General features: G+C 39.6%; 1 protein-coding gene across 2 annotated transcripts in view; it reads left to right on the top strand.

Annotated features, from left to right (window-relative positions):
• DLGAP1 (DLG associated protein 1) overlaps positions 1–27,273 on the top strand; it is a 317,851-nt gene that overhangs the window by 110,567 nt on the left and 180,011 nt on the right. For both annotated transcript variants that reach the window (XM_045886989.2, XM_045886988.2), the window contains exon 3: positions 16,873–17,050. In XM_045886989.2, the coding sequence (XP_045742945.1) occupies positions 16,873–17,050 (178 nt within the window). The remainder of the gene's footprint in view (positions 1–16,872; positions 17,051–27,273) is intronic.

Genomic DNA, 27,273 nt, shown 5'->3' with positions numbered 1-27,273 from the left:
CCTCCCAGGACATCAGGAGGTGGGACTGAAAGTTCCAACCCTCTAATCACAAGGTTGGTTGCCCTGGCAACCAGCCCCCAACCACAGGTACGGTCCAAGAGTCATCTCATTAAAATGGTAAATGACACCTTTGTTGCTCTTGTCACTTAGGAAATTCCAAGGGTTTTAAAAGCTCTGCCAGAAATGGTGATGATGACCAAATATATATCTATTATAAATCACAATTTCACAAGTTTCTCATTACCAGTGAGTAAGTCAAGCACTGGGAATGAAGCCCCCTGAGATACTGTTTTGCGTTTTTTTTTTTTCCAGCTCCCATGAGTTTTATATTCAAACTTTCAAACCTCCCTTGTATAATATGTATCATCATTGTGCTCTTTCACATAAAAAAGTTCTATGGAATTCTGCTTTCAGCTTAATTTTAAAGCAGGAGTAATAAATGTTGTCTTTCTTTAAATGGGAGAGGCATAAGTTCATTTTTGGGAGGAATACCCAAGTAAGGACTAGGAGCTTAATTCAACATAAGGAATGAATAGGGGAAGCCCTCTGCCACTTGATACTGGAGTTAGAGAGGGCTCCCAGTTATTCTTTTCAAACCTTAATGCACATAAGAATCACCTGGAAATTCTGTTAAAATGCAAATGCTCATTCAGTAGGCACAAGTGAGACCAGTGAGTCCACATTTCTAACAAGCTCCCAGGTGATGCCCTTGCTGCCGGTCCTAGGACCAAATTTTTTAGTAGCTTGCTTTTAGAAATACCCTGAGAGCCTAAATTAATTGTTCTGGGGTGGGGCTCAGAGATAGAGGAGGGGTGAAATTTAAAATAAAATTCCCAAAATGATCACATGAATGTGTAGTTCGTGGGGGGGGAAGCTTCTGTTTCTAAATATACTTAAAGACAATAGGAAGATAGGCCAAAAAAAAAGTTTATTAACTGTTTTTACCATTAGAGCCTATAGCTGTTCTAAAATAATCAGATCTTGCAATATATTCACAATTCTATCTGATTTCAAATTTATTCTTGTTTTTTCCCTAACGAGCTTTACCACGTTCAGCTTAAATCCTAAAAAATGCTAATCAGAAGGAAGGAATGTTCTTTTAGCATTAGGTATTTATCTTGTACATAAAAGCAGACGGGCCACCTGCAGTTTCAGAAAGAGCCCAGGGGGAGGCTATTAATAGAGGTCAATTCTGGTTAGCTCCACCTAACTAGCTAGCCCACTGAGCTCTTCTGAACCTCCATTCCTCATGTGTACAATTACAGCCTTAGAAAGGATGACCACATCCATGCAGACCTGACACCCTTTGATTCTTTGATTAAGTCACCAATGGCAAACAACAACTTGATCTGTGCGAATTATCTTGTCCTTGAAGGTACCTTTCCTGCAGACTTGCATCATGCCTGTGCTACAAGAGATGCAGGAAATCCTGGCCAGAGAGAGCCTCTGCTCATTCCTCAGTGTCGACCGCCCCCTGCAGGCGCCCCCCGGGACTGACTCTTCTCGCAGTCAGGGCTCGCATCTCTAGAAACACAGACTCGCTCTTTCCTTCATTTAGACCATTGGGCACAGGAAAGACTAGGACAGAGCATAAGTGCCTTTTTCATTAGAGAAAAGACAAAGACCAATTAATAAAGACCCAAAGAAGAGGAAGGGCACTCAGGGGTTAGAAGAGGGAAGGAAATGAGGCGAGTCTGAGCTGTCTGGGCAGCGGCCTCTGAAAGGGGAGCTTTGTTTTTGTCTAATCCCCTAGCTCCCTTCTTCCTGTTTCATACACATTACTTATCAGAATCTTGGGATTTTTCACAGCATAATATGTATATTCTATTACATTGCTACCATAATACACTTTGACCAGAAAGCTTTTATCCCTTTTTACGTGTAAGTGAATGTTCAGTGCTTCTCTATGGCAAAGTAAAACCATCCCTGATAGGGAGAATATTATGTTTCCATTCCCTTTCATTCAAAGCATAAGAAATTACTATGATTTACCACAGTGCAAGGGTAATAAAAGTGGGTAGAAGTCATCTTTTCAACATCTAAGCATGTATCTAGAAAAGCTTCTGACTGCCAACAGTCCTAATTATTACTTTGTACCTAATCGATTTAATCAGAGTACATGTGGTCATTTCAATACTATTTGATTCTGGTGATAATGGAGGTAGGGCACATTTCCATTTTGCTCACGAATGCTTTAAAATATGTGTCTGCCTTATATCGTGGACGATTGTACTTTCTGCTCAGAATTCTGTGAAGTTAATGATTCTTCCCATTTCCTGGAAAATCTTTTTTCCTTTCTGTTTGGATGAATGAGTAGTTATTTTCCCTAGATCTAAGTTTTAGAAGTGGCACATTTCTACATCTAAGGCTGAGTAACACATAGTCAATGAATGTACATTCATGTGTGTTTCATGGCACATCAACGTTGTATCTTAAATGCCTTTTCCTATGGTCATCTCCAGGCTTTTTACGCCTTAATTAAGGCATCAAGATGGCTATATGGAACTGTAGTAGCCAGTGATGTGTTGGAAAGGCAGGGGGCAATATTCAGAAGAGGAGTCTAAGAAGAAGAAGAAGAAAGTAGCAGGAGGGGAAGAATGAAGTGGGGGAAATCGGAGGGGTAGACGAACCATGAGAGACGATAGACTGAAAAACAAACTGAGGGTTCTAGAGGGGAGGGGGGTGGGAGGATGGGTTAGCCTGGTGGTGGGTATTGAGGAGGGCACATTCTGCATGGAGCACTGGGTGTTGTGCACAAACAATGAATCATGGAACACTTCATCTAAAACTAATGATGTAATGTATGGGGATTAACATAAGAATAAAATAAAAAAAAAAAAAGAGGAGTCTAGTTATTATAAACTACCTGTGCTTCCCAGAGAAGCAGAAAACAAGAATGCTGCATTCAGGGGATGCCCAGGTGGCTCAGTCGGTTAAGTATCTGCCTTTGGCTCAGGTCATGATCTCAGGGTCCTGGGATCGAGCCCCACATCGGGCTCCCTGTTCAGCTGGGAACTTGCTTCTACCTCTCCCTCTGCTGGTCCCCCTGCTTGTGCTCTCTCGCTCTCTGTCAAATAAATGAATAAAATCTTTAAAAAAAAAAAAAAAAAGAATGCTGCATTCAGAGAATAACATGAGTCCCACTACCTCCCTTGGCTCCTGCCTGCCTTCCTTCCTCTCTAGTGACAATAGTGCTGACCCAGAGGGCAGGGAAATGGAATATCCCAGGGCTCCAAACACAGTGACACCTACCCAGGTCCTTGAGCCATGGGTACGTTCTCAAAGTGTACTTTTTTTTTTTTTTTTTTTTTTTTTTGCTCAGTGCCACAAACAGACCCTGGTTCATTGTGACAGAAGTTTTAAAATTTGGAGGTTAAATCGACTCTGCTTGCCCTTAGGTATGAACTCAGTTCCAAACATCTAGCTTTGGACCAGGTGAGGACCACATTATTTAGTTTCTTTGTACTCAGTTTCTTTCTAACCCATTCATTGTCTGAGGATGGAATTATTTTTTATTAAATTTTTATTTTGATATAATTGTAGATTCACATGTAGTTGTAAAAAGAATGCAGAGAGATCTCATATACCTTTTACCCAGTCTCCTCCCAATGGTAACATCTTACAAAACTATAGTATCACAAGCAAGATACTGACACAGCCAAGATACAAAAGCTTTCCATCACCACAAATAGCCCTCAATGTTGCCTTTTTATAGCTACGCTCACTTCCCTTCCACCCCCACTTCTTTCTTTACCACTGGCAACCACTAATCTCTTCTTCATCTCTATGAATTTGTCATTTCAAGAACATTCTATAAGTAGAATCTTATAGTATGTAACCTTTTGGAAATTACTTTTTTCACTTAGTATAGTTCTCCAGAGATCCTTCCAGCCTGTTGGCTGAGTAGTGTTCCGTGACATGGATGTACCACAGTTTATTTCACCTTTTACCCATTGACAGACAACTGGATTGTTTCCAGTTGGAGACTATGATGAATAAAGCTGCTATAATGTTCCTATATAGGCTTTTGGGGTGAACACAGGCTTAATTTCTCAAAGATAAATTCCCAGGAATACTGTTGCTGGGTCATAGAGCAGTGCATTTCATTTTTTAAGAGACAGTCACACTTTTTAGAGTGACTGCACCGTTTTACATTCTCACCAGCAATGTATGAGGGATTCTGTTTCTCTAAATCCTAACAACATTTGCTGTCATTGGGGCACCTGGGTGGCTCAGTCGTTAAGCATCTGTCTTCAGCTTGGGTCATGATCCCAGGGTCCTGGGATCGAGCCCTACATCGGGCTCCCTGCTTGGCAGGAAGCCTGCTTCTCCCTCTCCCTCTCCCCCTGCTTCTGTTCCCTCTCTCGCTGTGTCTCTCTCTGTCAAATAAATAAATAAAATCTTAAAAAAAAAAAATTGTTGTCATTATGTTTTTAGTTTAGCCATTCTGAGAGGTATGTAGTGCTACCTCATTGTGGATTTTATTTGCATTTCCCTAATGGTTAATGATGTTCATCATCTTTTCGTGTGCTTATTTGTCAAATGTCTGTCTCTTCAGGCCTTTTGCCCATTTTCTAATTAGATTTTTCTCCTGTTGGATTTTGAGAGTATTTTGTTTATAGCAGCTACAAGTCCTTCATCAGATATGTGATTTTTAAGATCTTCTCGTCTCTAGCTTGTCTTTTCATCTTCTTCATAGAGTCAAAGAGCCAACGCTTTTAATTTTGATTACATCCAATTTATCAACTTTTCCTTTTATGCGTCATTCTTTTAGTGTCAAATCTAAGAACACTTTGCCAGGCTTAGGATCCCAAAGATTTTCTCTGTTTTTTCCATGTCTTATATTTAAGACTATGATCCATTTTGACTTAGTTTTTTTTTAATTTTATTATGTTATGTTAATCACCATACACTACATCATTAGTTTTTGAGGTAGTGTTCCATGATTCATTGTTTGACTTAGCTTTTTATAAGGGATGAGACTTAGTTTTAAATTTTGTTTGTTTTTGTTTGGGGTTTTGCCTATAAAAGTCCAATTACTCCAGCACCATTTGTTGAAAAGACTATCTTTCCTCCATTAAATTGCTATTGCAATTGGCAATAATCACTTGGGCATATTTGCGTGGGTTTATTTCTAGGTTCCCCACTCTGTGCCATTGATCTACATATCTATCCCCTACCAGTACCACACAGTCTTGATTACTGAAGCTATACAGAAAGTCTTCAAATTGAGTAGAGTGAAAATAAATAAATAAATATTGAATAGAGTGAATCCTACTTTATTCCTCAAAATTATTTTAGGGGCACCTGGGTGACTCAGTCAGTTAAGCGCCCGACTCTTGACTTCAGCTCAGGTCATGATCTCGGGGTTGTGGGATTGAGTCCCATGTCTGGCTCGGTGCTCAACACAGAGTCTGCTTGTCCCTCTCCCTGCCCCTCCCCCACCCTCACCTCACCCCAAGTATGCACACACATTCTCTCTGTAAATAAAATCTTTAAAAATATTTTAGCTATTCTAGTTCCTCTGACTTTCCATGTAGATTTTAAAAATAATCTTGTCTATATCTAAAAATATGGAATTTTGATAGGAAATGCATTAAACCTGCCTATCAATTTGGGGAGAATTTACATTTTTGGGGGGGCGCCTGGGTGGCTCAGATGGTTAAGCCTCTGCCTTCGGCTCAGGTCATGATCCTGGGGTCCTGGGATCGAGCCCCGCATCGGGTTCCCTGCTCCGCGGGAAGCCTGCTTCTCCCCCTCCTTCCTGCTCGAGCTCTCTCTCACTAGCTCTGTCTCTCTCAAATAAATAAATAAATAAAATATAAAAAAAAGAATTTACATTTTTACTACATTGAACATCTCCATTGATCTAATCTTCTTTGATTTTTTTTTAATCTTCTTTGATTTCTTTCATCAGCATTGCATCATTTTTAGCACACAAGTCTTGAGGATGCTTTGTTAGACTTACACCTAAGCACTGAATTTTTTAAACAGTTGTAAATGGTATTGTATTTCTAATTTTGGTGTCCATGTGTTCATTCTAGTATACAGAAATACAATTGATTTTTATATGTTGATCTTGTGTTCTGGTACTTGACTGAATTTACTTCTTAGTTCAGGAATTTTTTTTTTTTTTTTTTTGTAGATTCCTTGGTATTTTCTATGTTGGCAATCATATCAACTGCAAATAGGACAATTTTTTCTTTTCCAATTTGTATGCTTATTTCTTTATTACGCTGACTAGAACTTCCAGCACTATGCTAAATAAGAGTGAGATTGAACATCCTTCCCTTGTTCTAATCTTGGAAAAATTCAGTCTTTCACTATTAAGTATAATGTTAGCTATACACATTGTGTACTATTTCAATTCTTTTTAAATCGGTTGAGGTTCACTTTATGGCCCAGAATATGGTCTTTCTTTATATATTTTCCATGGGTACTTGGAAAGAATGTGTATTCTGCTGTTCTTGGGCAGAATGTTCTTTAAGTGTCTATTTGATTCTATTGGTTGATATAGTTTTGAGATCTTCTAGATCCTCCTTGATTTTCTGTCTAGTTGCTCTAACAATTGTGGAGAAATGGTTGTTGAAGTCTCCAACTGTAATTGTGGATTTTCTGCCTCTTTCAGTTCTATCAGTTTTTGTTTCATTTGTTTTGAGATATTTAAGATTCCTTTGTGTTCTTAATGAATTGGTTCTTTAGTTATTTTGTAATGTCCGCTCTGGGCATTTTTCTTTACCAATAACCTTTACTAATAAAATGTCTTTTTCTGATATTAATAGAGCCTGTTTTCCGTTGTCTGTTTACATGATACAATTTTTTCTGTCCTTTCATTTTCAACTTGTTTACATCATTATATTTGAAGTGAGTTTCTTGGAGACTAAATAGTTGGGTCATGTTTTTTAATACAGTCTGCAAATCTCTGTCTTTTAATTAATGCATTGAGACTATATATTTAATGTAATTATTATCTTAGGGTTTAAGTCTCCCATCAGATTTTTTGTTTTCTGTTTGTTATGTTTTTTTTTTTGTTTCTCTGGGGTTTTTTTCCTGCTTTCTTATGGGAAACTTGAATATTTTTCAGAATTCTATTTGGATTTATCTGTAGTGTTTTTGAGTATGTCTTTTTGGTATAGCTTTTTTAATGGTAGATTTAGGAATTATAATTTATCACAATTTAATGTTATCATTTTACCAGTTTCAATAAAATATAAAAATAAAGAAAGATAAATACCATATGATTTCACTCATATGTGGAATTTAAGAAACAAAAAGATGAACATATTGGGGTGGGGAGAGAAAGAAAAAAGAGGAAAACAAACCATAAGAGACTCAAACATAGAGAACAAACTGAGGTTGATAGAGGAAGTTGGGTGGGGGGATGGGCTAGAGGTGTGATAGGGATTAAGGAGGGCACTTGTGATGATGAGTACTGGATGTTGTATGTAAGTGATAAATCACTGAATTCTATTCCTGAAACCAATATTGCACCATACATTAACTAACTAGAATTTAAATAAAAATTTGAAAAGAAAAAATAAAATAAAACAAAAGTGTTCTTAGACTCATAAATACAGAGAACAAACTGGTGGTTGCAGAGGGGTGGAGGTGGGGGTTGAGGGGATGGGCAAAATAGAAGTGAAGCAGATTAAGAGGAACAAATCTCCAGTTATAAAATAAATAAGCCGTGGGGATGAGAAGTAAAGCATAGGAAATAGTCATTAATATTGCAATAACATTGTATGGTAGCAGATGGTAACTAATTGTGGTGAGCATTGTATAACGTATAGAATTGTTGAATCACTACGTTAAACACCTGAGACCAATACAACATTGTCAACTTTTTGGTTCTGGGTTGGGCTTATGTAGTTGGCCATATTTTTTATGTATACCAAAACCAGGTAACTGCCACAAATAAGAAAACTTGGAAAGCCATGAAAATTTAGTTTCCATCTGAAGGAACTCAGATATAATTGTAGAACCACTACTGGTAATATTTTAGGAACCATGGAAAAAGTACCAGGAAAAAAGTAAGTATTATCTCAGTTTTCAAAAGAGAAGATTCCAAAAGTTGCAAATAGTTAATCTAATGTGAATCCTTGGAAAAATTCCAGAAGGAATTTTTAAACAGATGGTTTGTGATGATTTAGAAAATAAGAACTACCAAGATTTACTAACAAGGCAAATATAGAACTACCTCTATCTCCCTCTTTGAAATGGTTGAGACAGACACATCAGAGGAGTGTAATTGCATTTAGGATAGCATTTAAAACAGCAGATCACTATGCGCTTGCATTAAAGAATAAGGATCAGAAAAAAAATTAAAAATAAAAATAAACATTATAGAAATGTGGGCTGGGTGATTAGGGGAATGTCTGAAACAGCCTTAGAACAAAAACTATATTATTGATGACTGAGTCAGCTTGGAAGATCACTGATTCGCCCAATCCCAGTCAATAACTTGACAAGTAACTGGGTAAGAATGGCATCATTACAGGGAAGGTACGAGATGATTAAGACTATAGAAGTCATACAGATCTAGCCTTTGTTTCTGACTTTACAAACTTGTCAGCCTCAGCTTCCTCATTTGTAAAATAGAGGTAATAATGCTTCATAACTACTATAATAATACAGAATATTGGTGTGATAGATAAGACATTGTAAGTAAAGTACTTAAATGGATAGGACCTTGTAATACTCACCGATTTGGGGTATTGCTATGTTTACTTCTGTTATCACATATGCTGGTGACACATAACTGGCAAGAACAGTTGATCGATTGCATGTATTTCATGGGATTAATCTTTTATTTCAATTTGTTTTCTAAAGGGTTTTATTTATTTGAGAGAGAGCGAGAATGAGAGAGAGAACATGAGCAGGGGCAGGGGGAGAGGGAGAAACAGACTGCCCTGCTGAGCAGGGAGCCCGATGCAGGGCTCGATCCCAGGACCCTGGGATCATGACCTGAGCCGAAGGCAGATGCTTAACCAACTGAGCCACTCAGGCATTCCCCTTTGATTTCATTTTAATAGGAACTAAAGTGTCAAAAATTGGAATGACTTAACATCATTTGATATGAAGATCTAAACGTTGTCCAAAGGGAGCTTACCAGAAGTTAGGAGTGTGCTTATAGGCCAAACAATCCAGAGCTTTCTCAGGCCATATCCCAGAAGGATTTTCTGTAAAATAGATGCTAATAGCCATTCTGTATTCTGCACTTGTCAGCCCACATTTGGAAGTTTAAGTTTGGTTCTGGGTGCTTTGTTGTCAAAGAGAAAGTAACAAACTGGCCCGACTTTAGAGATGAGTTGTCAAGGTAGTGGACAGCCTGAAGTCTTGACACAAGAGGACGAGATAAAGGGGGCATGTCACCTGGAGAAGAGAAGGCTTAGCTGGGATAGATAGCTGTGTTCAAAACAACTGAGGACTATTGCATGGAAGAGATGTCTTTTTTGTGACCTTTTGGCAATCCAGTAGTGAGTATAGACATGGAGCATTTGACAAAGGGGATTAAAAGAAAACCAACATTATAAGAATTATTTAAGAGTCTGTCTTTAGCTGCTTTTTGTTCTTCCCAAAGTGAAGTCAGAATATGAAGCACTTTGTGAAAAATCTATTAGAACTCTTTTACACAGGTTTTAACCACTCCAATTTGTCAATGTCAACTTACGTCTGTGGAAGTACATCTGCTCTGCCCTGACACTTTTTAAATTGAAGGAAACACTGTATTCAGCTCAAAGCAGCGTTTAGGTCACTGTTCCCCCCACCCCCCTCCACAGCATCACCGTCATGGGCTTTCTACTAAGGAGTACACTTGAATTGTCATCACAGCTTTCTTAGTGATGACATTTTTTCTTTCCTTACTGGTTCATAAACTGACATTATTGGCAACCGTCTTTCTGCAATCTCTAACTGCTTATGGAATTACTTTTTTGGATGTCTTAATTATTTCGATGCAATTTGTTCTCAGTAATGCTCTATCGAGTTTTAATTATATTACTGTTTTTGCAGTTACTAGAGCAGTAAAATTATACTAACATTTTTACTGTACTTTCCACCAAATAATAGAAGTATCATTTTTCTCTTTTCAACCATAGCAATAATAGTCCCTGAACTACTACTATATTATTTAGTGTGCTTAAAACTTACCCTAAATCGGGCGCCTGGGTGGCTCAGATGGTTAAGCGTCTGCCTTCGGCTCAGGTCATGATCCCAAGGTCCTGGGATCGAGTCCCGCATCGGGCTCCCTGCTCCTTGGGAGCCTGCTTCTCTCTCTCTCTCTCTCTGTCTCTCATGAATAAATAAATAAAATTTAAAAAAAAACTTACCCTAAATGATAAATAGTATGTCTTTCCAAGAGAGAAAAAAGTGACAGTTTGTTTTTATTATGTTGGTCCCCAAATTTGTGGGGAGTTTAATTGCCAAGAAATAAAATAGGGAGATTAAGAGATTAAAGAGAAATTTTTATTTCTGGGCATATCCTCCCAAGAATTAGAAGCAGAGACTCAAACAGATATTTGTACACCCATGTTCACAGTCACTTTATTCTCAATAGCAAAAAGTGGAAGCAACCCAAGTGTCTGTCAGTAGATGAGAGGATCAACAAAATGTAGTCTATACACACAATGGAATCTTATTCAGCCTTAGAGGAAGTTAGTTCTGCCATGTGCTGCACCATGGATAAACCTTGAAGACATTCTACTAAGTGAAATAAGCCAGGCAAGTACTATATAATTTCACTTGTATGAGATACACCTACAGTGGTCAAACTCAGAGAGACATAGAGTAGAAGGGTGGTTGCCAGGGCCTGGGGATGAGACTGCTTAAGATCTACTCTCAGAAAAATACCATATGATCTCACTGATGTGTAGACTCTAAACAAACAAAAACTGAGCTTATAAATACAGAGAACAGGTTGGTGGTTGTCAAAGGCGAGTGTTGGGTGTAGGAGAAATGGATGAAGGGGGTCCAAAGGTACAAGCTTCCAGTTAGAAAATGAAGAAGTACTGTAGATGTAATGTGCAGCATGGAGACCATAGGTAACAATACTATACTATATGTTTGAAAGTGTTAGGGGCGCCTGGGTGGCTCAGTCAGTTAAGAGTCTGCCTTTGGCTCAGGTCATGATCCCAGGATCCTGGGATCGAGCCCCAAGTTGAGTCCAGCTCCCCGCTCAGTGGGGAGTCTGCTGCTCCCTCTGCCCCTCCCCCAGCTTATGCTGTCTCTCTGTCAAATAAATAAATAAAATCTTTAAAAAAAAAAAGTCTTGAGAGTAAGTCTTAGAAGTTCTCACCACAAGAAAAAACTCTGTGTGGTGCTGGATGTTAACTAGATTTATTAGGGTGATATTTAGCAATACTCACAGTGAATCATTATGTCCTACATCTGACACTGTCAATCTTATATCTCAATTAAAAAAAAAAAGATCTATTTTCTTTGCAAATTTCAAGCACACAGCACACTATTATTAGCTATGATCACTATGCTGCACATCACAGCCCTAGAGTTTATTCATCTGATGAAGTTATACTTTTAGTACTCTATTACAAAGTTAATCATTTTCACTTCAAAGACACTGGTTTCAAATTTTGCAGTCTGAGTATTATCGCATTTTTCTCTTCTTTGGCAACCTTACTGATACACTGGGCCAAGCTTGTGTACGTGGTTGCTCCGTGGCTAACGTAAGGGTGTCCTATCTTTGAGTGCACTTCAAGGGCATGATAATGAATGGGACTCGGCCAGGCCAAAATCTCAGTTCTGATAAGCCACAAAACATTAACTGAGCCTAAGCAATTTAGGGAGAAAAGTGGAAAGAGATAGATGTCATGTGAATAGGCCAACACAGAAAAATAATTAATCTAACATGAGAACTAATATTTCTGAATATGCACATGCCCTTTCTTCTTGGCAAATCACCTTCCTTTTGAGGTGAAGTGAAGTAATCAATACACTATTTCCTGGCATTTCTTTAGTGTTTCTACACCAGCAGAGCATATCCATATTGTACATTTTATGTGGAGAGCTCTGGGCTCCACTAAGCGGACGAGGTAAGAGTTCATTTCCTTATATTTAGCGTATGATTAAAGTATGTATTGTTTTATCAGAAATGACTCACCAAAATAGAACTATTCAGACCTTTCTGAATGATTTTTCACTTAGAAATTTGGGAATTATGCCTTATTTCATAACAAGTGACCAGGGTGAATGACTGTTGCAATGATGCCTCATTTGCCCATCTCAGCCAGCAGACACTCATTTTTCAAAACACTGGACTTTCGCTTCTTCTTTTGAATATACGCTATTTATGAAACAGTCACCCCCCATTGCTGCCCCCATAACTATTTGGCACAGCAGCATCTTTATGTTGGCAATATTGTTGCCCTAGGTCAGGTTGCAAAACAGCCAAAGAAACACATTTGTCATCTAATTCTCAAGTTCTAAGGGGACATGAACTTTAGGTTATAAATGCTTCTAGCGAAGTCTCTCTTTTCCTAGAAGAGATCTTTAGGGGGAAATGAATTCTTTGGTTCGTTGGTTCGTTGGGATTGGGGCCATGAGCATTTATAAAGCAACCCCATGTGAATCATCATAATAGCACATAACACATGGCAAATATTTACTTGAGCTGGCAGAGCAAATAGTTCATGTTTGATAGCTACTTGTAGGATCCATAGAGAACATTCATTTTTAGAACCATTTCCCTTTTGTAATAATGATGTACATGCTGTTACATTCTAGATCTAGATCTGTTAAATTCTAGATCTATTTTAATTTGGTCCCTTTCTCGGTGCAATTGCAAAAAGTAGCTGCTCGTCAAATTCCCACATTTTGGTATTATTGAGTCTATTTCTTTTGACTATTGTGTTTAAGTAATTCCATACAAACTTCAAGAATGAGTGCAATCTTATACACTGCAAAGAGGATATTGGGATTGTGGAGATTATCTTTACCATCTGCAGACGTGGACCTGCGTGTGCCCGGATCTGATGTGCAAATGGTGTTCATATTTATCGACATTTCTCTAATTTACTGAGCCTCTGTCCATTTTTTATTGAGTTATTTGCATTATTCTTTAATTTGCTAAGTCCACTTTAAATGTTATAGGCGTGAACCCTCTTCATTACATCAGGTGGTACTGCAAATATGTTTCCTACCCAGTGACTATTATTCTTTTTTTAAAAAAAGATTTTATTTATTTATTTGAGAGAGAGAATGAGATAGAGAGAGAGCATGGTGGGGAGGAGGGTCAGAGGGAGAAGCAGACTCCCTGCCCAGCAGGGAGCCCGATGAAGGACTCAATCCCAGGACTCCAGGATCATGACCTGAGCCGAAGGCAGTCGTTTAACCAACTGAGCCACCCAGGCGCCCCCAGTGACTATTATTCTTAACTTTGCTTATGATGTCTTCTGTTGAACAAAAGTTTTAAATTTTTATGTAGTTCTACTTGTCAATCTTTTTCTTTTTTTTTTTATGGCTTTTAATTTCAACATCCTCTTTCTAAAAACCTTTCTCCACCACTTTCTTTTCATTTCTTAGGCTTTCTTTTTTGTCCTCCATAAGGTTTTATAGTTTTTTCCATAAAATTCTGATAGCTTAAAAAAAGTTTTGGGACGCCTGGGTGGTTCAGTCATTAAGCGTCTGCCTTCGGCTCAGGTCATGATCCCAGGGTCCTGGGATCGAGCCCCGCATCGGGCTCCCTGCTTGGCGGAGAGCCTGCTTCTCCCTCTCCCACTCCCCCTGCTTGTGTTCCCTCTCTCGCTGTCTCTCTGTCAAATAAATAAAATCTTTAAAAAATAAATAAATAAAGGTTTTAGGTATAGACATTAAGATTAAACAGGACGCCTGGCTGGCTCAGTCAGAGCATGTGACTCCTGATTTCGGGGTTGTATGTTTGAGCCCTACGTTGCACATAAGGATGACTTAAAAATGAAATCTTAAAAAAAAAAAAAAAAGATTATAGGGGTGCCTGGGTGGCTCAGTAGGTTAAGCGGCTGCCTTTGGCTCAGGTCATGATCCCAAGGTCCTGGGATGGAGCCCCACCTCATGCTACCCGCTCAGGGAGGAGTCTGCTTCTCCCTCTCCCTCTGTCTTCCCTCCTCCCCGCCCACTTGTGCTCACTCATGTGCTCTCTCTCTCAAATAAATAAAAGGATTATAAAACACATTCTTCTATAACATACTAGACAACTTTAAATTTGTAAATACTTGATTTTTAATCTCTTAATCTATATGGATAGTAGGAATCCATTTTTTTCCATGTGGACACACAGCTCATCTAACACCATTACTAAGTAATCTCTTCCCTGCTTATTTGAATTACCACCTTTGCAATATACTAAATTCAGATAGACACTCAGTTCTGTTTCTGGAGTCCTTACTTTATTCCACTGATCTATTCCTTCGCTATGCCACACGGTTTTCCTCTTTGTAGTTATAAAGTATATTTGAGATCTGATAGGATATTTATCTCCTTTTTTATTTATTTTTATTTTCTGGCTGTTTTTAGACACCCTCCTCTTAATCATCTTCCATATTTAATCTTCACGTGGGCTCTTAAATCCATCTGCTCAAGTTCCACGGCTACTTAACTCAGTCCTATCACTGGTTATTTAAATTATTGCTATATTGCAACCCCTTCACAGCCTTTCTTTCTCTCATTGTGCCAACCACAGTCTGCTCTCTGAACTCCCTCCATTAGGAAATTTGATTATTTTGAGGCCTCATATAATTTTTAAAATAGCTTTATTGAGCTATAATGTACATACCAAACAATTTAAAATGTGCAATTCAATGGTCTAGCATATTCAGATTTGTGCAACCATCACAATTTTAGAGTATTTTCACCACCCCAAAGAAAAAAGTCATATCTTTTAGATATCAACCCCCAACCTTGCCATCCTTTCCTCCTCCTAGACATTCCAGTCTAGGCAACCACTAATCTACTTTCTGTCTTTAGAGATTTTTTTTATTCTGGACACTTTACATAAGTGGAATCATATAATCTGTAACTGGCCTCTTCCACTTACCATGATGTTTACAAAATTCATCCATGTTGTGGCATATGTCAGTACTAAACTCTTCCTCATGGCCAACTAATATTCCACTGTATGGATAAACCACATTTTACCCATTCATCAGCTGACAGACATTTAATTTGCCCTACCTTTTGGCTCTTATGAATAATGCTGCTATGAACCTCATATAAACTTTAAAATGAGTTTGTTACACTCAAATAAAAAAAATCTGTGAAAATTTTTATTACAATTGCATTAGGTTTGTAGAATAATTTAGGAAAATTTTAATTTTTTTTCTTACAATATTACTTCCATCAAGGAAAATTATCTTCCTTTACATTTATTTAGGCCTTACTTATTGCCTTCCATAAAGTTTTATAGCTTTCTTCATAAAATTCTATTGCATTTTTTTATAATTTGTACTCATTTTATAACGTTTTGCCATTTTGAATGGATTTTTTTAAATTTCTATTTGGTGGTGGCAGTGTATAGAAAAGCTATTAATTTTTGTGTTTTTTAATCCTGTATCTAGCTATCCTGTTGATCTCTCTTATGCATTCCAATAGTTTTTCAGATTTTTATCTTCCAGATAATTATATAATCTATGAATACACAAAGCTTATCTCTTACTTCACAATATTTATATTCCCTGTATCTTTTTATTTTCTAATTTCATTGGCTTTGATCTCCAGAATGATAAATAATAGCAAAGATATTGGGTATAGATCTTTCTTATCAACTTTAACTTCTACTGCAAGCAACGTTTCAGCAAAAATAAAAGAAATTTAACAATGAAAGAAAAATCACCCTGAATCCCATGTGAAAGTAAGCTTGAAAAATACTGAAAATAAATTGTTTGTATATGTATAGAAAGGCAGGAAGATGGGCACCTCAGTGGCTCAGTCACTTAAGTGACTGCCTTCGGCTCGGGTCATGATCCCAGGGTCCTGGGATCGAGCCCCACATCGGGTTCCCTGCTCAGCGGCGGAGTCTGCTTCTCCCCTCCCGCACTCATGCTCTCTCACACACTCTCTCTCTCTCTCTTTCAAATAAATAAATAAATAAAATCTTTAAAAAAAAAAAAAGAAATAAAGAAAAGAAAAGACAGGAAGGATATACACCAGACTGCTACAGGTAGTTCTTTTAAGGGTGCGGAATTCTGGAGCAGAAACAGGGGTGGAGAGGGAGACCCACTTTCTGTTTTATGCACTCCTGTATAGCTTGGCAATGAGCCTTTCCTACTTTGATAATTTTATAATGCATCTTGAAAAAATCCAAAGAGTACAAAGTGTGTAAAGACTTTCTTTACATATCAAGATTTAAAGATGTGTGCATTGTTAATGGCTAAAATTTAAGGTTTGTTCACTAAGTTCAGTCTCAACTAAATGACACAAAGATTAGATAGACAAGTAGATGATAGAAAGATTGGTAGAGATACTGATATAGTTCAGATGTAAACCCACTGTCTGTTACTAGAAAGTCCAAAAACAAAAAGATGGCCAAAGAAAGGAAGTGGGTAAAAGACAAAGCTTACAGACCAAACAGGACAGGATTCTGGGATGGGGTAATCAGAGCTATTATCTCCCTCCTCCCGATGCCTGGGAAAATGCGAATGGGGAAATTATTTCATGGGCTGAAGAGAATTTTAATTGCTCTCTGCTATCATCAGACCTTAATGATTTCCTGTCAAAAGTTTTTCCTTCTGAGACACCATGGGGGAGTCTAGTAATCATAGGAAGCCATCTATATTATTCATCCCAGTATTTAAGGTGCCACATCAAGGATAGTGCTCCCACATCTTAGTACTGCTTACATCTTAGAATATGACTAAATGTGCCCCTTCTCTTATTCCCTTTCAGGATTTCCAATGAACACTCCCCCAAACTCCAGATCCGGAGTCACAGTTACCTGAGGGCAGTAAGTGAAGTCTCCATCAACCGAAGCCTGGACAGTCTTGACCCTGCCGGCTTGCTCACATCACCAAAGTTCCGCTCTAGGAATGAGAGCTACATGAGAGCCATGAGCACCATCAGCCAGGTGAGCACCGTGGCTGTGGGCCATTACCTGCATAAGGGTTAGTGGACATGGGGCATGAAGTGAGGGGGTGGCCACTTGAAGAGTAAACCACTGATGGATCAGCCTGATCTACATGCTATGCATGTTCAGTGACAGCAAGCACCTGGTATCAGCAGTCTACCAGGGAAGGGGTCCTCTGCAGATGCATAAAGGACACTGGAGCGAGTCCTTTGAAATTCATCAGCAGTCAGTCAGTACCAGCACACTTGCCATTAGGAAGTTGATGGATGAGGTTATAAAGATGCTTGAAGGATAGAAGGACAGGGTAGACATCACTGGCAAAAACCACAGCAGTGCCTAATCATAAAAGTTCAAGTATTGAGCAGGTCATTAAGACAGGGGCCCAGGGACAGGAAGTGACAGACAATCTACTTATCTCAACGGGGTCCCAGGTGAATATTATATCTTGGTAATGAGACAAAAGCCACCTCTAAGAACCAGGGATTAAGACTCAATAAAGGCAACTTAATGCTATATCCAAAATAGCTGAGTACTCCAGTTTCTCCCATTAAAGGTCTCAGAGTGTGGGAGAGGGCTAGGCTACCTAGGATCAGGGGCGGAGAGGACCTGGGACTCTTGGAGGACCTGACCCTGCAGCTTTTGGGGGGCTACCAAAGGAACCGAAGATACCCCAGGGCCTGGCTTCCTCTGGGAGCACAACAAGAAGGGTATTTTTTAAATAATGTGTAGGAACTCTGAATAAATTGCTATCACAAAAATAACTATTATACAATTAATTCAGCTAGTATTTATTGAGCAGAACACTGGACCAGATTATACAAGTTATTCATCAATGAACAAAACAAAATCCATTCCCACTAAGAGTTTACAAGAGTACAAATAAGGGCACCTGGGTGGCTCAGTCGTTAAGCATCTGCCTTCAGCCCCGGTCATGATCCCAGGGTCCTGGATCGAGACCCGCATCGGGCTCCCTGCTCGGCGGAAGCCTGCTTCTCCCTCTCCCACTCCCCCTGCTTGTGTTCCCTCTCTCACTGTGTCTCTCTCTGTCAAATAAATAAATAAAATGTTTAAAAAAAAAAGTACAAATAAGATAAAAGTGCTATCATTATTATTTACTTGAACATCACAAGACACTCTGAGGTAGGCAGGGCAAGTATTAATTATAAGAGGCACCTTTACTGGGTCAGACACTTTGCGAATTGCTTTATATTTTCATAATATTATTTTATAAAACACCCTGTAAGGTATGTAAGGAACCAGATGTTAATGGGACTTTGTGGTCACAGAATAATCAACAAGATCCTGAAACTAAGGAGAAAACAGTGCTAAGAACCCAGGATTCTAAAGAGAGAGTTTCCAAGCATGCAGTCTAGGAATATACATTTTAACAAATATTCCAAGAGAGTCTAATAAAGTAGTATTTTATCTGAATTTTGAAAAATGCTTCCCTAAAGCATATTCAAGGAAGAGTGAATGTGTTAGTTTTTTTGGAGTTCAAAATACTTGTAGAGGCAGCAACGGGAAATCTGTCCTGAATTTTGCACTGGATATATATTTTTTTAAAGATTTACTTATTTATTTGAGAGAGAGAAAGAGAGAGAGCACGAGCAGGGGGAAGGGGCAGAGGGAAAAGGAAAAGCAGGCTCCCTGCTGTGGGACTCAATCCCAGGACCCTGGGATCATGACCTGAGCCAAAGGCAGACGCTTAACCTACTGAGCCACCCAGGCTCCCCTCCCTGGATATATTTAATGCATGGCTTTGCATGCCAGGCCGAGGGGACTGGACTTCATTTATTAGGAACGGGATTGATTAAAGATTAATTAAAACTCCAGCTTTTAAGCAGGCAAGAGATATGATCAGAACTTTGATATGAGATAATTCATATGGAAAAAATAGAGGAAAGATGAGAGAGGATGAATGGCTAGAAGCAGCGAAGCTAGTTTGGAAGACATTGTGATCACCAAGGTGAGAAGTAATGCTACTAGCAGTGCTGCTGCAAAGGGTGGTAGCGGTGGTGAGGATGGTGGTGGTGATGGGGATGGTGGTGATTGTGGGGATGAGGAGGAGGATGGTGGTGAGGATGGTGGTGGTGATGGGGATGGTGGTGATGGGGATGGTGGTGAGGATGGTGGTGGTGATGGGGATGGTGGTGATTGTGGTGATGAGGAGGAGGATGGTGGTAAGGATGGTGGTGGTGATGGGGATGGTGGTGATGGGGATGGTGGTGAGGATGGTGGTGGTGAGGATGGTGGTGGTGATGGGGATGGTGGTGATGGGGATGGTGGTAAGGATGGTGGTGGTGATGGGGATGGTGGTGATGGGGATGGTGGTGATTGTGGTGATGGGGATGGTGGTGATGGGGATGGTGGTAAGGATGGTGGTGGTGATGGGGATGGTGGTGAGGATGGTGGTGGTGATGGGGATGGCGGTTATGGGGATGGTGGTGATTGTGGTGATGAGGAGGAGGATGGTGGTGAGGATGGTGGTGGTGATGGGGATGGTGGTGATGGGGATGATGGTGATGGGGATGGTGGTGAGGATGGTGGTGGTGATGGGGATGGTGGTGATGGGGATGGTGGTAAGGATGGTGGTGGTGATGGGGATGGTGGTGATTGTGGTGATGGGGATGGTGGTGATGGGGATGGTGGTGATGGGGATGGTGGTGAGGATGGTGGTGGTGATGGGGATGGTGGTGAGGATGGTGGTGGTGATGGGGATGGTGGTGATGGGGATGGTGGTGATTGTGGTGATGAGGAGGAGGATGGTGGTGAGGATGGTGGTGGTGATGGGGATGGTGGTGATGGGGATGGTGGTGAGGATGGTGGTGGTGATGGGGATGGTGGTGATGGGGATGGTGGTGATTGTGGTGATGAGGAGGTGGATGGTGGTGAGGGTGGTGGTGGTATGGGGATGGTGATGATGGGGATGGTGGTGATTGTGGTGATGAGGAGGAGGATGGTGGTGGTGATGGGGATGGTGGTGATGGGGATGGTGGGGATGGTGGTGATGAGGAGGAAGATGGTGGTGAGGATGGTGGTGGTGATGGGGATGGTGGTAATGGGGATGGTGGTGAGGATGGTGGTGGTGATGGGGATGGTGGTGATTGTGGTGATGAGGAGGAGGATGGTGGTGAGGATGGTGGTGGTGATGGGGATGGTGGTGATGGGGATGGTGGTGAGGATGGTGGTGGTGATGGGGATGGTGGTGATGGGGATGGTGGTGACTGTGGTGATGAGGAGGAGGATGGTGGTGGTGATGGGGATGGTGGGGATGGTGGTGATTGTAGTGATGAGGAGGAGGATGGTGGTGAGGGTGGTGGTGGTGGTGGTGGTAAGCTGAGCACTGAAGTTGAACAGTAGGCTGAGAACAGATGCATCTCTGATCTACCAGAGACCCTGAAATAGGACCACGCTCTTGCTTTGTCCCTATCATCAAAATAGAGCTCTTTACTCTAAATGCAGTCTTTTTTTTTTAAGATTTTATTTATTTATTTGACAGAGAGAGAGAGAGCACAAGCAGGGGGAGCGGCAGGCAGAGGGAGAGGGAGAAGCAGGCTCCCCACTGAGCAGGGAACCCAATGCGGGGCTCGATCCTAGGACCCTGAGATCAAGGGCAGATGCCTAACTGACTGAGCCACCCAGGCATCCCTAAATATTTAGATTTTAAGTGTTCAGACAGGAGAAACATGTCACTTCCCCCATCAGGACATTGCGTCTACACAGCTGCCTAGCTTGAGTCCCTGTGCCACAGATCTGACCTTCCTGAGACACTATCATGTCCCAGTGACAGCCTAGTAAGATAGCAACAAATCACTGAAGAGGCACATGTGGGCCCTGATGCTACGACGGGTCAAGCTCTGCAATTCAGTGGTATAATCATTTAGCCTTAAGTAAAATACAGAAAGAATAGCTATCCTAAATGGATTCCTAATGATACATCATTTTTCTAGTCCCCATATTCAATTTTCAAGTAACACAATATCTTTAAGGATAATTTCCAACTATTGCAGTCCCAACACTGTCATTATTCAAAGGAGACTAGTTTCTTCTTCAAAGCAATACTACCATATATATTCTAGACTTTTCAAAAATTGGTCAGGTTTTCTGATGTTGGGGATATTCTCTTATAGATCTTTAGTAGCAGCTCTAATAGTATGGAATTTAAATGCATTATATCCTATTCCCCTTTAAAACCTGATATATTATTCATCAAAGGCTTTGAAAGATCAAAGTAAAATGTTGTAAGCCAAGATATTGGTCTAGAATAAATAAATTGTTTATTTCTGCCATTCATACCTCATAGAAGTAAAATACCCCTAAAAACAGATTGTGCTTGCATGGTAGAGAAAAACTGAACTTTTTTATATTTATTCCCTTTCTATATTTTGTACTATATATACATCTAATAAAAATAGGGGCTTTTATCAAGTAAAGCTTCAGAAGAAAAAATTTTTAAAAGTCACATTTAAAAAATATATATTTGGTATAATAAAGTCATTTCCAAATTAGCCTAATTTATGTCTTCATTTATTTCAAGTCCAATTCTCAAATATCTTCATCTGGAGTGGTAAACGAGAAGCCCACAGACATTTTTGGCTGGCAGTGTGTTGGATTTCTACGTCATTTTTTTAAAAAGGTGAATAGGCAGTTATTATGTTCAGTGGTAATACTAGCAGGTTAGCGGTGACTTGTGACCTAGACCATCCCTTCATTGTATATATACAAAGAAATAAAAACTCAGATGAATTAAGTGTCTATGAAGACAGCCAGTAACAGAACCTAGAAACCCAAGTATCCTGACTCCTCACTGATAAGTTTCTTCAGTACCTACTGGTATGAAGGTATTGATGGCAACAATATTGCTAATAACAGTAGTAATAATGGAAATGATAACAGTGGAATAGTCATCATGCATTGCTTACGTGATACATACAAGAGGCTTTTCATATTATCTCATTAATTTCATATCAACTATAAAAAAGATCATTTCTTAATTTTTGAAATTCAGTCTTAGACAATTGGAATAAATTGTTTCATTCTTCCCACTACACTATCTCACAGAACAACATCCACTATTTGTGGAATATCTACCATATGCCTAGAAATATAATATGCATTTTGAATATTTTATTTTTATCCTTAAAGCATCCATAGGAAATAGGCATCATTATACCCATTTTACAGATGAGGAAAGTGAGGCTCAGAGAATTCAAACAAATTGCCCATGGTAAAGTAGAAAGAGCATTAAACTATACCTAGGGCACCTGGGTGGGTCAGTCCGTTGAGCCTCCAACTCTTGATTTCAGCCCAGATCGTGATCTCAGGGTTGTGGGATTGAGCCCCAGATCCAGCTCTGCACTCAGGGTGGAGTCTGCTTGTCCCTCTCCCTCTGCTCCTCCCCCCAACTCATGCTCTCTCTCTCAAATAAATAAAATCTTTTGGGGGGGGGGGGCGCCTGGGTGGCTCAGTCGTTAAGCGTCTGCCTTCGGCTCCGGTCATGATCCCAGGGTCCTGGGATCGAGCGCCGCGTCGGGCTCCCTGCTCTGCGGGAAGCCTGCTTCTCCCTCTCCCACTCCCCCCGCTTGTGTACCCTCTCTCTCTGTGTCAAATAAAATTTTTTTAAAAATCTTTAAAAAACAAAGATTTTTTTTTTTTAAAGATTTTATTTATTTATTTGACAGACAGTTAGCGAGAGCGGGAACACAAGCAGGGAGAGTGGGAGAGGGAGAAGCAGGCTTCCCGCAGAGCAGGGAGCCCGACGCGGCGCTCGATCCCAGGACCCTGGGATCATGACCGGAGCCGAAGGCAGACGCTTAACGACTGAGCCACCCAGGCGCCCCTCTTTTTAAAAATAAATAAATAAACTACTCCTTTCCATATAATAAATCCAAATAGATCTCAAATCTAAACAATAACACAAAATGACAAAAATTAAGATTAGGAGAATATGTGTATGATACTGTGGTAAGAATTATATAACTTTTAATAAAATAAGAACTCCGGGAAACATAAAGTAAAAGACTGACATCTGTTCTAACTAAAAACTATTTCTGTGTGCCAAAAGATATCATAAAGTTAAAATGCCATTGATGGAGGGGGAGGATATTAAACATACAAAGGAAAGTTTCCAGTTGCCTAAGGTATTTCTACCAATAACTATGAAAAGATAACCTAAAAGAATGTGGGGCAAAACTTATAAAATAGCAAATCAGAGGGAAAAAATATAAAGGCCAATAAATATGAGGAAAAAAATGTTTATATATAGTAGTGGGCTGATAAAGACAAACTGAAAGAGCACAATATCATTTCTGACCTATAAGAGTTGCAAAACAGCTAATATCCAGTTCTGCACACCATGCTGAGAAATGAGCTCCAGCTTCTTGCTGTTTGGAGTGAACTCCTGCAGTTGTTTTAGAAAGTAAGTTGAGAAAATCTACAAAAATGTAAAACATATCTTTTGACACAAGAATCCCACTTGTGGAACTCTGTAATACAGAAATAAAAGCACCAGTATATAAAGATAAACGCACAAAAATGTTGGTCATAGCACAGTCACCAAGGACACATCTGAATCATCATTCACAAAGGAGTAATTGAATAAATTATGGTACATCATACCATACGATATTATGGTGGTAGTGACTTAGCGTCTCAATTTCCCTGAGTCTCCATATAAAAGACAGAGTCACTAGGTAGAAAAACCCAAAAGTCTTGGAGAACATTTACAAGAAAATGAGTATATCAAGGTATTCCATGAACCCAAAATATAAGTGGATGAGAACAAACCACAAGTAGCCATAAGCCTGCACGGTATCCACATCTGTGTACGAAGACACAGAGTGAAACAATGACTTTTGTGACAAACTTGAGCACAGCAAAATAAAACAAGCAACACGTATTCACTGGAAACGTCAGGGCACCTATTTGAGAACAGCAGCTGACACTGGAAGGGATCTGCCTTCTCTAATAGCAGGTCAATTCCAGGAGCCTGCAGGAAGGTCAAAGAAGACTGGAGCAGTCTGAACCCATCTGTACACTGGAAATCAAACAACCAGTGTCTCCATCCAGGACAAGGCCCGGGGGGTGAGAAGAAACAGATGGGAGGAGAAACAAGCATGAGCAAGATAGAGACAATAGCAAAGAAGAAAGGAAAAGGCCCAGGTGAAAGTTAGGGACAGGAGCAAAAGAATTAGGAACTCTCAGAAAGCTAAAAAAATAAAATAAAAAAAGGAAGTCCTGGAAATTTGGGGGGATATATATTGAATGCACCACCCTTTCAACGTCAGAAGAACGAAGTCACTATAAGAAGAAAAGACAGTAAGGAATAGAGTAACATTCCTACAGAAAATGAAAGCATGCAGAAAGACATACCCACAAAATAGATCAAAACTGTAACGCACTACAGTTGACCTTGAACAACATGTGTTTGAACTGTGTGGGTCCACTTATACATGGATTTTTTTTGTATAAATGCAGTATAATACTGTAACTTATTTTCTCTTCCTTATGATTTTCTTAATAACATTCTTTTCTTTAACTTACTTTATTGTAAAAATATAGTACATCATACATAAAAGATATGAAATATGTGTTAATCAACTGTTTATGTTGTAAGGATTCTGGTTATTAATAGTTACACTTTTGTGGAGTCAAAAGTTGTATGTCAACTTTTTTTTAAAGATTTTAGGGGCACCTGGGTGGCTCAGTCTGTTAGGCATCTGCCTTGGGCTCAGGTCATGATCCCAGGGTCCTGGGATCAAGCCCTGCATTGGGCTCCTTGCTCAGCAGGAAGCCTGCTTCTCCCTCTCCCTCTGTCTGTCACTCTACCTACTTGTGATTCCTCTGTGTGTGTGTGTCAAATAAATAAATAAAATCTTTAAAAATAAATAAATAAAATATTTTGAGAGAGAGAGGGCATGACCAGAGTGGGTGGGTAGAGGAGGAGGGAAAAAGCAGACTCCCGGCTAAGTGCAGAGCTAAGTGCAGGGCTCAGTCCCAGGACCCCAAGATCATGACCTGAGCCGAAGGCAGTCGCTTAACCAACTGAGCCACCCAGGCGCCCTATATGTGGATTTTCAATCGTGCAGGGGTGAGGAGTCGATGCCTCAAAACCCCATGTTGCTTGTTCGAGGGCCAACTATATTTTAAAATGCACTAAATGACATTAAGAACATGATATAAGACATGAAAGAAAAAGATATATCTGAATTTCAAAACCTTAAAAATGATGTCACAAAACTCAGGAAAGAATTAGAAGTAAAAGAAAAATAATTTCAGAAATGAAGATTAGACTAGAAAGAATATAGGAGCAAGTGAATAAGACATGTCATATACTAAGAAAAATAGAATCTAGAAAGGAAGGACATTTTTAAAATCAAAAAGAAGGGGAAGCTGGGTGGCTCAATCAGTTAAGCATCTGCCTTTGGCTCAGATCATGATCTCAGGGATTTGAGCCCCACATCAGTCTCTCTGCTCAGTGGGGAGTCTGCTTCTCCCTCTCTCTCTGTGTTCTCTCCCTCCCTGTTCTCTCTCTCTCTCTCAAATCAATAAAATCTTTTAAAAAATAAAATAAAAAAGAAATGAGGTAAAAAGGATTCAAGAGACATTGATAAATATTTTGGACAGAGATTGAACATATAGATAATAGAAGTCTCTGAAGAAGACAAAGCAAAGAACCAGAATGAATAATAAAAATAATAAAGAAAACTTTAATGAAACAAAAAGATGTTTCAAAATTATATACCGCATACCTGAAATTGACCCAAAACAATAACTAAGACATAGTCTAGTAAAATTACAGGACTCTGATTTCAAAAAAAAACAAAATAAAACCAAGTTCTTTGGATTTCTAGACAGAAGAGCAAGTCACTTAAAAAAGAACAAAAATTGGGGCGCCTGGGTGGCTCAGTCGTTGAGCGTCTGCCTTCAGCTCAGGTCATGATCCCAGAGTCCTGGGGTCGAGCCCTGCATCGGGCTCCCTGCTCGGCCAGGGTCCTGCTTCTCCCTCTCCCACTCCCCCTGCTTGTGTTCCTTCTCTACCTGTCTCTCTCTCTCTGTCAAATAAATAAAATAAAATCTTTAAGAAAAAAAAAAATTGATGAATCACTAAATTCTACTCCTGAAACCAATATTACACTATATGTTAACTAACTAGAACTTAAATAAAAATTTGGAAAAAAAATTCTCATCAGACTCTTTAACAATAATAGTTTATGACAAAAGAAAATTGAGTAATGTTATTATATTCAAGGGGGCAAAATGTGAAGATTTTATAGCCCCCCAAAACTGACTTTCATATAAAAGGCATAGACAAACTATTATAAACATGAATGAATATAGGAAACATCATTTCCATGAGCCCATCCTGAGGAATCAACTAGACAATGAGCTTTAGACAACCCCAATGACAGACATACGAACTAGTGGTGAATAGGTGTATGGACTTATTTCTAGACTCTCAATTCATGTTCCATTGGTCTATATGTCTGTCCTTATGTCAGTCCCAAACTGTTTCGATTATTGTGGCTTTGCAGTAAGTCTTGAGATCAGGAAGCATGAGTCCTCCAGCTTTGTTCTTTACCAGGATTACTTTGGAAATTATAATGTATCAATGTATTTTTCTTTGTGTTTTTTTTCTTGGAATTCTTTGAGCTTCTTGAATTCTAACATCTGAGTAATGGGAGTTCCAGAAAAAATAAATAAAAGGAAGGCAATTACTAATGAAATAATTCAAGAAATGGTCCCCAAACTGAAAGACATGATTTTGCAGATGCAGAGGGCCCACCCAGTACCCACCACAATCGATGGAGAAATATCCACATAGGGAACATCATAGTAAATTGTTAGCTCATTTGGGACAAGATCCTAAAGGGCTTTCAAAAGGGGGTGAGAAAAAACAGTTTATATGGAAAGGCATCCATTTTTCCAAACTCTAGCATACATGGAGGCTAAGAGACACAGAGCAAAGCCTGAAAACATCGGAAAGAAGAAGGGATGCAGGCTAGAATCCTGAATGCAAGCACACTCTCCCTTAACAGTGGCGGTGGAATGCAGATATTTCCATCAATGCCAGGTGGCCGCCTTGTCCAGGAAAGCACTGGAAGATGTGCTCCACCAAAGAGGAAATAAAACAAGAAAGAGGAAACAGGGACTCCACCACAATCAAGATAATGAAGGGCACCCCTACAGTGATAAGGAAGAGAGATCCCAGGACAGCAGTGGGC

This window comes from Mirounga angustirostris, unplaced genomic scaffold, assembly GCF_029215605.1.
Source record: "Mirounga angustirostris isolate CCGP_5_RB_7025 unplaced genomic scaffold, mMirAng1.0.hap1 SCAF_14, whole genome shotgun sequence".
In the NCBI taxonomy this organism is placed as follows: Eukaryota; Metazoa; Chordata; class Mammalia; order Carnivora; family Phocidae; genus Mirounga; species Mirounga angustirostris.
The sequence above is the reverse complement of the archived record's forward strand: the minus strand, read 5'-3'. Positions and strand labels throughout refer to the sequence as shown.